The 14,581-nt window shown below is 39.3% G+C and overlaps 1 protein-coding gene across 7 annotated transcripts in view; it reads right to left on the reverse strand.

Annotated features, from left to right (window-relative positions):
• The window catches only part of KLHL2 (kelch like family member 2), a 115,961-nt gene that overhangs the window by 66,422 nt on the left and 34,958 nt on the right, over nt 1-14,581 (reverse strand). For 6 of the 7 annotated variants that reach the window (XM_045055708.1, XM_045055706.1, XM_045055707.1 and 3 more), the window contains exon 4: nt 1,226-1,347. The exons of the other annotated variant lie outside the window; for it this stretch is intronic. In XM_045055708.1, coding sequence (XP_044911643.1) covers nt 1,226-1,347 — 122 coding nt within the window. The remainder of the gene's footprint in view (nt 1-1,225; nt 1,348-14,581) is intronic. 7 annotated transcript variants of the gene reach the window in all.

Consider the following 14,581-nt stretch of genomic DNA (forward strand, 5'->3'; position numbering starts at 1 on the left):
GTTAGGCCTCCAACTTTGGCTCAGGTCATGATTTCACGGTTCGTGAGTTCAAGCCCCACATCGGGCTCTGTGCTGACAGCTCGGAGCCTGGAGCCTGCTTTGGATTCTGTGTCTCCCTCTCTCTGTTCCTCCCCCGCTTGCACTATCTCTCTCTATCTCTCTCTCTCTCTCTCTCTCTCTCTCTCTCTCTTTCTCTCTCAAAAATAAAGATTAAAAAAAAAAAAAGAAAAGAAATAGTCCTAACTCTCTTTTGTTGTCCTCAAGACACACTTTACCTGTTGGAAGGAGTGTAAATAAATATAAACTTTCAGATGGCAGTTTGGCATGCCTATCAAAAATTAAAACATGCAGGTACCTTTTGATCCACCAATTACATTTGAGAAGTCTATTATACGACATTTTGGATGTAAATATAAAAATGTTCATTCAACGCAGTATTTTTATAAAGGTAAGAAAATCATATATGCTGATTAACATATGGGATGCCATTCAAAAGAACGGGCTATTAGACCCACATGTATTGATGTGTAAAGAACTTCAAGAAACTTTGTACAGTGAGAAAAGCAAGTTTCAGAAAAACTGCGCATGTGTGTGAATGCATGTATATATAAAACTGCACAAAAAATGGTCTGAAAGAATTCACACCAAGCAGGTAACAGAAGCTACCCTCTGGGAAGGAGAGTGGATCAATGTGTGTGGGCTGGGGTGGGCGAAAAAGGAAGGGCAGTTTAAAATTGGGACCTTCACTTTCTGTGCTTTATGCACCTGTATTATTCACTTACATCATAGATTACAAAACATTTATTCTTTACAGAAAGCGAGAAAATGCAATGTCAAATTTTAGCTAAGCTCTAGAATCACTTATATGCTGCAACAGGAAAAGAAGTAAAGACCGCTGAGAGTCAAAAACATCCCTATAGATTTGAACCTCAAGGGAACAGAGAAATGTAGGCAGCATCAGTCAGTAGTTACAAACGAATATGACAGCATTTTCACAAACAAGCATCACTCAGAGAACTAAAAGATTACAACTTTAAGATTATAAAGGACACTGAAATCAGAAACATTACTCAAAAGATATAATCATTCCAAATGTCTCCTGGAAATTCAGTTTTAACAATGAATTCTATTACTTTGGTACAAAAAGTATACTGTGGGTATGCTCTTTTGACTTAAAAATCTGGCATATACAAAGAGCTAAATGGTATGAGGTGTTTATTCTTACCTGTACATTTTCTTCTGTAACCTGAATTTCTGCAGTGTAAACATAATCAATTAGCATCCTCAGGGTCCAGCCATCTACCTCTTTTATTCGAACTCTCTTTGCTCGGCTCTCACTCATCTCACCTAAAACACAAAAGAGTGAGAGTAACGCTACAGCAAGACACTGCTGTGAAAATACCAATGCCAAGACAGATTCATCCATTTTCTTGCCACTCATTGTATTTTGGAGGCAACACAATCCGCCGCTTCCTGCAGACCTGCAACATTTCATCACCTCCCCTGAAAGCTTACCTGAGCAAACCATAATATGTACTTTCATTACCCACTTACACCTGAAAACCGCATCACCACACTGAATGTGCCACGTGTCCAACTATAATACCTGTGACATTTAAGTTCAGTATCTGATGCTTTCCATGGTTTTTCTGGTCCGTGCTTTTTTTTTTTTTTTTTTTTTTTTTTTTGTAAGAGAGAGAGAGAGAGAGGAGAGAGGAGCAGGGGGGCAGAAGGAGAGAAAGAGAGAATCCCAAGCAGGCTCTGCTGACACAGGGCTCAATCCCATGACCCCAGGATCATGACCTGAACCAAAATCAAGAGGCAGAAGTTCAACAGACTGAGGCACCCCGGTGCCTCTGATCCATGCTTCTGAGCATCTTGTTTTCTTTTTGGATTTCCACTCATGATTAGAAGAGACACAATGTTACCCCTTTTGGCTAACAGCAACCAGTACTTGCTAAAAAGGACTCACTGGCCTAGCAGCATTCATTCAATAAGCACAGCAGTGCTGGTCATGGGCATGAGTGGCCTGGACACAGAGGCTCTGCCCTGGGGGATGACACAACCTTCATGCAGGAAACAAGTAGAACACACATTACAGAAGATGCTGAGGGAAGACAAGACAAAAGAGGGATCATAAAAAGGTTAGTCAATGGCAAGGGCTTGTTATAGGGATCTTCTAGCCCAAGTTCTCATCCGGTTTGTCATCTACAGTAACTCTGCCCACAAATGGTAAGTCATTTCCATACCAACATTTATTACTAAAGCCAGACATTCTTCTACGTCACTGCCTGCTAGAAAGTGCTATACAACCTCTCTCTTTTACTCACTGAACTAATTAAGCATTCAAGGATCATAAATAAGATCCTCTCTCGTGGAAAGAAACAGGAAAGCAGAAAAGAGAAGGGAATGCAGGGAGAGAAAGCAGCAGGTTTGAGCACACATGTGTGGACAAGAGAAAATGACCCAAGACATAGGGAAACACAAACTTTCGAACGGAGGGGAAAGAAAACTTCAATCAAAAATGACAAGGGCAGAAAAAAAAAATGACAGAGGCAGTTTAAAAATTATGATGAGTGCTATAAGACACCTTAAAGAAAAGGTTTGGTTCTAGAATTCACAAGGCTTCAAAGATCAAAGAAGGATGAAAACGATGCTGCCACCCCTCACCTTCACCTTAATCCAGCGTCTCCTGTTAGAAAAGCAACATAATGAAGCCTCAGGATTTCTTGAAAGTTCATTTCTTTTTTAGACACAGTACACTGTCAGCGACCATAAGCTATCAGAAAAGCCTATGGGAATCAATAATTACACCAAATTCCTTCGTAAACACAAACGCTGGGAGGAAAGAAATAATAATGATGTACATTTAACTGCGTGCTTCCCTGGAGATTATTTCTGACGAGATCTCAGAAAGAAGCTGTGTTCCTAAGAGCTAAAATATCTCAAAACTATCCTGCCACTTCCCAGGGGAGGAAACATCCATCTGTATTACAAGGGAAGGGAGCTGGTTAATGAGAAAGAGGTATATATGCCTATACAGCAGAAGACAGGGATTGGGTTACAAGTCTGTTGCCTAAGCACGTTTTTCCCTCTAAAAAAAGGGAGGAAAAAAGAAGGGCTGAGAAATACAGAAATATAATTCCTCATCTGCATATAAGGCACGTTCCTCTATCCTACTCTCTCTGGATCTTGTAGACAGATGGGATTTGTATTATCTGGAAGTTCTTTGGTGCCAAAAGTAAAGACACTTGGGTAATTCTCACTTGGACTTTAGACAAAACCACACCTAATTCATCTATAAGGCTCAAGCGATGCAAAAAACCCCACAGGGCCTGGGGCCACACGAATATAAAACCATGCACTTAGTTCTCAAGGACTGAATTCACCTCTTAGGACTTAGGCATGACTTAGCTTAGACACAAACACGTCTGACTTTAATTTATATATATATATGACTGCCAAGCAATTTTTAATATCATCATTTCTAAAGTATTACTAGAAGACATACTTTGCTAATTCATACATTCCAAGGATCATTTTTAGTATGAATTCTTTCCCCAGAAAACTGCATCTGCTTCCAACAAATTCAATCTCTATCATACGCTGCTTTAGAAATGTTTTAATCTTTGTTTCATGTTAACCTGTGAAAGAGTATCAAAACAAATAGCTTGTCACAGATTGCATTAATAGCTTAAGAATTCCAGTAAATACTGAGAATTAATACTAAAGACATACTAAAGACAGTTGTAAAAGCTTTAGATTTAGAGTAAAAGTAGATTTAGATCTAATTCTAGTTTTTATATACCACCTGAGTTACTGCTCTTTGCTGTTTATAGAGAAAACCTTTAAGTAGTATGGTTTGTGACATTTACTTTTGACAAGGCATTAAAAAAACATATCCAATGTAGTCAGGTGTCCAACTCTTGATTTTAGCTCAGGTCATGGTCTTGTGGTTTGTGGGATTGAACCCTGTGTAGGACTTCATGCTGACAGTGCAGAGTCTACTTGGGATTCTCTCTCCCTCTCTCACTGCCCCTCCCTCCCTCCCTCCCTCCCTCTCTCAAAATAAATAATAAACATTTAAAAATTAAAGAAATAGGGGTGCCTGGGTGGCTCAGTTGGTTAAACATCCGACTTTGACTCAGGTCATGATCTCACAGCTCATGGGTTCAAGCCCTGTGTCGGGCTCTGGGCTGACAGCTCAGAGCCTGGATCCTGCTTTGGATTCTGTGTTTCCAGCTCTCTCTGTCCCTCCCCACTCATGCTCTGTCTCTATCTCATAAATAAATAAACATTAAAAAAGTTTTTTAATAAAATAGAATAATTAAAAAATATCCAATGATACTGTACAGAGTTTACCTGGTATCGTTTTTAACTTCACAGAGTCTCTCTCCAAATTAGAGTGTTATGCTTCTGTATTTCGATCATGTAGACCTCTGAAGCGCTATGTGGATATCCACACAGACATCATCACTAAAATTCTGAGAGTCACTTTTGACTCTCCCCTCTTCCTTACCCACCCATGCCATCATTCACTAAAACCTGCAGAATTAAGCTCAGGGAGATCTCAAATCAAATACACCCCCCCTCATCCCTTCCACCACTATGTCACCAGGGTCCCTGCTAACACCACCACAGCAACTTCCTAATTGTTTCCCAACCCCCAGGAGGACTCCACAGATCTAACCATGGCACTCAAAAGCCATGAGCTGCTCTTAGTCCAGGTGTGTGAGCCCCTTCCACATCCCATCCCTGCTTAGCTATCCAGCTTCCTCTCTCCCTCTCCCACTTCTAGCCTTAAAATGTATCAGGAAGGAACTTCCCAGTGTTCACATACAGCGAACAATAACCTGCTTTAATGCCTTTGTTGAGTTTTCTCTTTCTCTCCCCATGCTTCCATTTACCAGGCTAATCTCCATTCTTCAAGATTCAGCTGGACCCTCTGCAAATAGGCTTACCTGTTAATGAGCCAAGGCTGGGTTAGGCTCCCAACCTGGGTACACTTGGGTACCTACTGCAAATGCACTCTGTTATACTATACCTAGCTCTCCCCACCTAGATCTTGAACTCCCTGAGAGTGAGATGTCTTTCTCATCTTGTCTCTGTATCCCACAATGACTGACCTATTGTAGATACCCAATAAATTCTGGTTGGATAAATGAATGACTAAAAAAATAAAAAGTAAAGTGTAACAATTTAAAATGTAGGATCTTTACTCAACATAATTAACATGTGAATTAATCTCAAGCATGGGTATTCTAGCTATGAAGGATTTCAGTCACTATTCATTGAATATCCACTATACATCCCAGGCCAAGCTAAGCCCTTCACTAGTGAACACTGCACCATCTCTACTTTTTTTCTTTTAATTTTTTTTATTGCTTATTTATTTTTGAAAGACAGAGAGATGGAGCTTGAGTGGGGGAGGGACAGAGAGAGACAGAGAGAGAGAGACACAGAATCTGAAGCAGGCTCCAGGTTTTGAGCTGTCAGCACAGAGCCCAACGCAGGCTTGAACCCATGGACTGCTGAGATCATGACATGAGCTGTAGTGGGATGCTTAATCTGATGAGCCACCCACATGCCCCTCATCTCTACTTTCTTTGAGAAAAAAATGAAGTCCTCCAAACTGTAAAAGTTTACGGATATATCTCTGAATAGGAACATTTCCATCTCAAGGACCTTTAATTAAGACTCCAGAAATCCAGCACAAACTGGTAACTTTATTTATCCATTCTAAAGTTCTAAAAAGTGAATAGGTTGAGACGGCAAACCCTAAGATCTGTTTCAATACAAAAATCCTATGATTCTAACTTCAGTTACTGTTCAGCATATAAAAATATTTGGGAAAAAAAACATAAAAACAAAGAATCTTTACTGTGCTGAAACCTTAAGAAGTGAATGACAAATTTATAGCTACATTTAATAAATAAATTTTATTCCATTACTTTCAAGTTCACATGTATTCTAATCATTATTCTAATCATGTATTTGCCATTAGTCCTGGGTTACAAAGAAGCTACTGACACACAGGTATTTTCATTCTGGCAACCTGTCCTGGATGCCCTGCCAGTCATTCCCTATGATGGTCATGGTGCATAACTCCCCAATTCTACCAATAATAAGAGGCAAACATGGTAACTGCATTCCCCTGCCAGTTTTGGTCTAGTTTGAGTAACTTCTGGGAAAGTTCTACTAGACCCTAAAGGGGAGAAAAAAAGAAAAAGCAATCCCTCTCCTTCCTTGAGATGTTGGGTTCACTCTGATAGGCATCTTGCATTCATGAGGGGTAGCAACCTTGGTATAAAATTTTTACTGAGGCTAGCAGACAGACAGACAGAAGAAAGCAGACCCTTCATGAAATCTTTCAGCTGCAGATCTGACCATGCCTGGTGTCCAGCCTACTTTCCAGTTATGAGAGAAGAGATTTCCTTACTATTTAAACCAGTTTAAGTACAGTTTCTGTTATGTGCAGACTAAAAGCATCCTAACTTAGGCTCTTAATACACAAGACCCTATTTAATTCTCTTCACAGCAGTCAATAATATCAGAAATTATCTTTTCTTTGCATTTACTCTGTCTAGCCTTTCTTCCTCTTCCAATGACAATCGTGAGAACAGGAACCTGTCTTATTCATTTCTAACGTCCCCAAACCTAGGATAATGCCTAGCACATAGAAGATGCTGAACAAATATTCCTTGATGAACGAAAGCATGAATCTTAGACAAATATAACCATACATACAACTTTTTAAAACTCTCACTTCTTGGGGAGAGAAAAGCCATGGAGGATAGGGAGCTGTTTTTGCAGAGAGAGGACAGACAAAGGGGGAGAGGGAGGACAGAGAAAGGGGAAGAGTGCAGGAAAAACGCTTCCCCTATAGCAGCTGGAGAGAAAGAGTGAAAAATGCTCATGGGGAAATGAACAAGAAATCTGTTCTCCAAAACTACTGATGGGAAGAAAGGCGAGGGTTTCAATACCACCAGGATTCTATAAACCGTGAAATGCAGAGTCTCAAGTTTCAGAGCTCAGTGCCTGGCAGTGCTCTGGTGAGGAAGCAGGACTAATCCCCAGGAGCAGGCAACAGGATGTGAAGGGTCCATGTGCCACATAGGAAGAAGTGGTTCCCCTGTTTGGAGAGCATTTGGTAGAGATCATACAGCCTCTCCACAGGCAAAGGTCCCAGCAGACCCTGGAGAGCAGCCGTGTTTGCTGACAAACATGTTGGGACAAAGACACCAGAGTGTGGTGAAATCAAGTGCTGGCTGTGTGTTGTGATTTGCCAAAATCTCTGAACCTCTGCCGCTGCACGATCACACAAACCTTTTCAGAGGCAAGCCAGCACTTGGCCATTGCTCACCGAGACCCTCCCTCAGGGAGTCAGGACAGGACTAAGCCACAGGGGTCTCTGAAGTGTAAGGTTTTGAAACAAAACCCAATCTGAGATAAAACTCTGGAGGGAGATGCCGCCTGGCAGGCTGACAGTTTGGACATGGACAGAAGCTTGACACAAAGGAGGGGTGCTTGATCGCAGGTAGGCGAGAGTGCAAAGTTCCTGTGACAGAGACTAGGGAGCTGGGTGAGGCCATTTCCACCTCTCCCGCGCACCCATAAACTCACCACACTGATCCACCCCAGTAAGCTAAGCAGTGTCACCTTGTGGGGAACGAGGCCATTACACCAAGCCCCACCCAACTGTGCCCTCCAAGCACACCCCTAGAAGACCAGGACAAGTCCCTCCACCTGCATAGTGTACAGACTATAGAGGACTTCATAGTTTCAGTTCTAGGGAAAACTGGATATAACTTCATTTGAGTTTCATTCTGTTTCCTGGTTCATTTATTTGTTCATTTTTTTTTCTTTTTGCTTCTGTTTTTGTTTAACTTGGTTTTGTTGGCTTTCTGTTTCTTTTCTTTTCCTTCTCCTGGATACAGAAAGAGAAAAATCTATTCTTCTTTTCTTTTTTTCCATTTTTATAAAATCTTTTTTATTGTTTTAAATTTTTTATTCTACCTAATTTTCTGTATTTCATTTTACTCTATTTTATTACGTAATTCTTTTAATTTTCTAATTTTTCTCACCTTTTTTTCCCTTCTCTTTCTTTTCTTTCCCTTTTTGTCTATTCTATCAAGCTTCTTTCAGCAAGCAGAGCAAACTAGGATCTAGCTTCCTCTATTTGATTTTTTGTTTTGTTTCTAATTTTTTAATTTTAATTTTTAATTTTATTAATTTTTTTATTCCTCCAAAATGACAAAATGAAAGAATTCATCCCAAAGAAAGAACAGAAAGAAATGACAGCTAGGGGCTTAATCAACACAGATATAAGCAAGATGTCTGAACTAGAGTTTAGAACCACAATAATAAGAATACTAGCTGGGGTTGAAAAAAGTATAGATTCCCTTTCTGTGGAGATGAAAGAAGTAAAATCTAGTCAGGACACAATTAAAAATGCTACAACCGATGTGCAATCTCAAATGCATATGGATGCCATGGTGGCAAGGATGGACGAAGCAGAGCAGCAAATCAGCAACACAGAAGACAAGATTATGGAGAATGAAGCAGAAAAAAAGAGGGAAACAAAAGCAGAAGAGCACAAGACTTAGAGAATTCAGTGACTTTTAAAAAGGATTAATATTTGAAAGGTAGGAGTCCCAGAAGATGGAAGAGAGAGAAAAAAGGGACAGAAGGTTTATGTGAGCAATTTATAGCAGAAAACTTTACTAATCTAGGGAAGGACACAGACATCAAAATCCAGGAAGCACAGAGAACTCCCATTAGATTTAACAAAAACCAACCATCACCAAGGCATATCATAGTCAAATATACAAAATACACAGACAAAAAAAGATTTATGAAATACCAGCAAGGGAAAAAAGTCCTTAACCTACAAGGGAAGACACATCAGGTTCACAGCAGACCTATCCACAGAAACTTGGCAGGCCAGAAAAGACTGGCAAGATATATTCAACGTGCTGAATTGAAAAAGTAGGCAGCCAAGAATTTATCTGGCAAGGCTGTCATTCAAAATAGAAGGAGAGATAAAGTTTCCCGGACAAACAAAAACTAAGGGAGTTCTGACCACTAAACCAGCCCTACAAGAAATTTTAAGGTGGACTCTCTAAGGGGAGAAAAGACAAAACAAAGACTAGAAAGGTCCAGAGATCATCACCAGAAACACCAACTCTACAGGCAACACAATGGCACTAAATTCATATCTTTCACTTTTCACTCTAAATGTCGATGGACTAAATGCTCCAATCAAAAGACACTGGGTATCAGAATGGATAAGAAAACAAGACTCATCTATTTGCTGCTAAAAAAGAGACTCATTTTAGTTCTAAATACACTTGCAGATTGAAAGTTAAGGGGGTGGAGAATAATCTATCATGCTAATAGTCACCAAAAGAAAGGTGCAGTAGTCATCCTTGTATCAGATAATCTGGACTTTAAAATAAAAACTATAACAGATGAAGAAGGACACTATATCATAATTAAGGGGTCTATCCACCAAGAAGACCTAACAATTGTAAATATTTATTCCTCCAATGTGGAAGCACCCAAATATATAAATCAATCACAAAAATAAAGAAACTCATTGATAATAATACCATAATAGTAGGGGACTTCAACACTCCACTTACAGCAACGGACAAATCATCTAAGCAGAAAATCAAAAAGGAAACAATGGCTTTGAATGACACACTGGACCAGATAGACTTAACAGATACATTCAGAACATTTCATCCTAAAGCAGGAGAATGCACATTCTTCTTGAGTGTACATGGAACATTCTCTAGAACAGATAGCATATTGGGACACAAATCAGCCATCAACAAGTACAAAAAGATTGAGATCATACTGTGCATATTTTCAGACCACAATGCTATGAAACTCGAAATCAACCACAAGAAAAAATTTGGAAAGACCATGAATACTTGGAGATAAAATAACATCCTACTAAAGAATGGGAACTCTTTCAGAGGAGCCAGGATAGCTGAACAGCATGGAAGTTTTTTTGTGTGTCTCGCATCCATGAAATACAGCCAGACCAACACTAAATCCTCCTACACACCTAGAAAACTGATTGGAGGATTAACACAACAGTCTGCACAACCTGAACCACAGAATTCAGCAGGTACACAGCGCAGAGAGGTGGACTTGGGGAGCGAGAAGGCCCGGGAAGGGAGGTGCTTTTACAAGTGGAGAGAGGATGGAGACTGGGGGTGTGGGGGGCAATACGGGAAAAGCACCCCTCCCTAAAAGCAGCTGGAGAGAAAATGGAAAACTGGAAACAGCTGCAGGGACTAAACTAAAAAGGGAGTAAGGAGAAAGGAGAGAGTTTAAATTCCATTAAGACTGTAAACAAGGGGAACACAAAGTCTGCAACTCCTCAGCTCAATACCTGGTGGTACTCTGGTGAGAAGGGCAAATCCCCAGGAACAGAGTGGGGTCCGGGAGGTTCTTGGGCCACACGGGGAAAAGTGGTTCCACTGCTGGAAGGACATTTGGTAGAGACTATTGAAGCCACCTGGTCCCAGCAGACTCCAGAAAACAGCCACATTCACTGGTGCTGGAACAAGGTCGTTAAGGGTGAAGCCTGGTGCTAGATATATGTTGTGATTTTCCATAACCCCTGAAAAGCTGCTGCTACACTATCTCGCGAACTTTTTCTGGGGCGGGTTGGAACCTGGCCACAGTCTCTGGGCACTGGCAGCAGCACGGTCCAGCAAGCATTCCGGGGTGCAGCCAACATTCGGCCATTGCTTGGTGAGACCCTCCCACAGAGGGGCAAAACGGGTCAAAGCCACAGTCCTTCACAAGTAACGGACCAGGGACAACAGCCGCATCTGAGACAAAACTCGGGAGAGAGGTACTGTCTGGGGCCTGGTCACCGACTGAAGAAGCAGGGAGTGGACTAAAGCTGAAGACAGAGGACGGGTGCACGATTGCTGATCAGAAAGAACAGAGTTCCCATACTAGAGACCGGGTAGCTGGGTGACGCCATTTTCACCACTCCCGCACATATGCATAGACACCTAGGAGCGCTAAAACCATCCACCCCAGTAGGCTAGCAGCGCCATCGAGTGGAGAACAGAGTCTTTACACTGAGCCCCACCCAACTGGGCCAACCTCGCTCTTCAAGAACAAGTCTCACTGCCTAGTTTATGGACTATAAAGTGTTACATAGACTGACTTCTAGGGGAAAATGAAGTAATTTCAGTCCTATTTCAATCTGTTAGCAGGCCCATCTATTCAATTTTCTTTCTTTTTTTTCTCCTTTACACTATTCTTTTTCTTGAATACAGAAAGAGAAAAAAATTCATTTTTATTTTCAATTTTTTATTAAAAATATTTTTAATTTTTTTTACTATATTTTTCTTTTGTGTCAATTTTTTCAAATTCTATCTTACTTCCATCATTCTATTTTTGCCTACTTCAGTGTATTCACCTTCTCAAATTTGCAAACGATTTCCTTTTCTTTTTTTTCTTTTTTCTTTTTCATTTCTGTTCTTTTTCTTGAATTCAGAAAAACTTCATTATACTTTCAATTGCAACTAAAAATATTTTCCTTTAATTTTTTACTATATTTTTTGCTTTTATATAAATTTTTTCAAATTCTATTTTACTTCCCTCATTTTATTTGAGACTCCCACTACTTTGAAAAGTGTGTTCACTTTTTAAAATGATTTCCTTTTTTCTTCTTTTTCATTTCTTTTCTTTTTCTTAGAAAGAGAAAAAATTCATTTTTATTTTGAATTATTAAAAATATTTTTATTTTTTTTCTACCATATTCTTTACTTTTGTGTAAATCTTTTTAAATTCTATTTTACTCCCATCATCTCATTTTAGTCTACTTTAGTGTATTCATTTTTTCAAATTCTCAAACAATTTCCTTTTTTTTCTTCCCCCTTTTTTGTCTCTAATCTGTCAAACCACTTTCAACACCCAGACCAATTCACACCTATGATCTAGCATCATTTACTCGATTTTTTTGTGTATGTTTTTAATTTTTTAATTCTAATTTTTATACCTTATTAACTCCTTTTCTCCCTTCAAAATCACAAAATGAAGGAATTCACCCCAAAGGAAAGAGCATGAAGAAACAACAGCCAGGGATTTAACCAACACAGACACAAGCAAGATGTCTGAACCAGAATTTAGAATCACGATAATAAGAATACTAGCTGCAGTCGAAAACAGATTAGAATCCCTTTCTGCAGAGATAAAAGAAGTAAAAAATAGAATGAAATTAAAAATGCTATAACTGAACTGCAATCATGGATGGATGCAGCCGCGGCAAGGATGGATGAGGCAGAACAGAGAATCAGTGATATAGAGGACGAACTTATAGAGAATAATGAGGCAGAAAAAAAGAGGGAGATGAAGGCAAAAGAGCACGATTTAAGACTTAGAGAAATCAGTGACTCATTAAAAAGGAACAACATCAGAATCATAGGGGTCCCAGAAGAGGAAGAGAGAGAAATAGGGGTAGAAGGAAGGGTTATGTGAGCAAATCATAGCCGAAAACTTTCCTAATCTGGGAAAAGACACAGACATCAAAATCCGGGAAGCACAGAGGACGACCCCATTAGATTCAACAAAACCCAACCATCAAAAAGGCATATCGTAGTCAAATTCACAAAATACTCAGGCAAGGAGAGAATCATGAAGGCAGCAAGGGAAAAAAAGTCCCTAACCTACAAGGGAAGACAGATCAGGTTTGCAGCAGACCTATCCACAGAAACTTGGCGTGGCAGGATATATTCAATGTGCTGAATCAAAAAAATATGTAGCCAAGAATTCTTTACCCAGCACGGCTGTCATTCAAAATAGAAGGAAAGATTAAAAGTTTCCCAAACAAAAATTAAAGGAGTTTGTGACCACTAACCCAGCCCAGCAAGAAATTTTAAGGGGGACTCTCTGACGGGAGAAAAGACGAATACATATACATATATATAGCAACAAAGATTATAAAGGACCAGAAACACCACCAGAAAATCCAACTCCACAAGCATCATAATGGCAATGAATTCATATCTTTCAGTACTCACTCTAAACGTCAATGGACTCAATGTTCCAATCAAAAGACACAGGGGAACAGAATGGATAAGAAAACAAGATCCATCTATATGCTGTTTACAAGAGACCCACTTAAGACCTAAAGACACCTTCAGATTGAAAATAAGGGGATGGAGAACCATCTATCATGCTAATGGTCAACCAAAGAAAGTCAGATTAGCCATACTTATATCACAAAATCTAGACTTTAAAATAAAGACTGTATCAAGAGATGCAGAAGGGCATTACATCATAATCAAGGGGGTCTATCCACCAAGAAGACCTAACAATTGTAAACATTTATGCACCAAATATGGAAGCACCCAAATATATACATCAATGAATCACAAACAAAGAAACTCATCAATACTAATACCATAATAGTAGGAGACTTGAATACCCCACTCACAACAATGGACAGATCATCTAATCAAAAAATCAACAAGGAAACAATGGCCTTGAATGACACACTGGACCAGACGAACTTAACAGATATATTGAGAACATTTCATCCTAAAGCAGCAGAATATACATTCTTCTCCAGTGCACATGGAACGTTCTCCAGAATAGACCATATACTGGACACAAATCAGCCCTAAGTAAGTACAAAAAGATCGAGAGCATACAGTGCATATTTTCAGACCACAACGCTATCAAACTCGAAATCAACCACAAGAAAAATTTGAAAGGTAACAAATACTTGGAGACTGAAGAACGTCCTACTAAAGAATGAATGGGCTAACCAAGCAGTTTAAGAGGAAATTTAAAAGTATATGGAAGTCAATGAAAATGATAACACCACAACCCAAAACCTTTGGGACGCAGCAAAGGCAGGCATAAGAGGAAAGTATATAGCAATCCAGGCCTTCCTAAAGAAGGAAGACAGATCTTAGATACATATCCTAACCTTAAGCCTTAAGGAGCTGGAAAAAGAATAGCAAATAAAACCGCAAACCAGCAGAAAACAGAAAATAATAAAGATTAGAGCAGAAATTAATGCTATCGAAACCAAAAAAAAAAAAAAAAACAGAACAGATCAATGAAACCAGATGCTGGTTCTTTGAAAGAATTAACAAAATTGATAAACCACTAGCCAGTTTGATCAAAAAGAAAAAGGAAAGGACCCAAATAAATAAAATCAAGAATGAAACAGCAGAGATCACAACCAACACAGCAGAAATAAAAACAATAATGAGAGAATATTATGAGCAATTATATGCCAATAAAATGGGCAATCTGGAAGAAATGGACAAATTCCTAAAAGATATACACCACCAAAACTGAAACAGGAAGAAATAAAAAATTTGAACAGACCTATAACCAGTAAGGAAATCAAAGTAGTAATCAAAAATCTGCCAAAAAACAAGAGTCCGGGGCCAGATGGCTTTCCAGGGAAATTCTACCTAACATTTAAGGAAGAGTGAACACCTATTGTCTTGAAGCTGTTCCAAAAAATAGAAATGGAAGGAAAACTTCCAAACTCTTTCTATGAAGCCAGCATTACGTTCATTCCAAAACC

The sequence above is a fragment of the Felis catus genome, chromosome B1 (assembly GCF_018350175.1).
Source record: "Felis catus isolate Fca126 chromosome B1, F.catus_Fca126_mat1.0, whole genome shotgun sequence".
NCBI lineage: Eukaryota > Metazoa > Chordata > Mammalia > Carnivora > Felidae > Felis > Felis catus.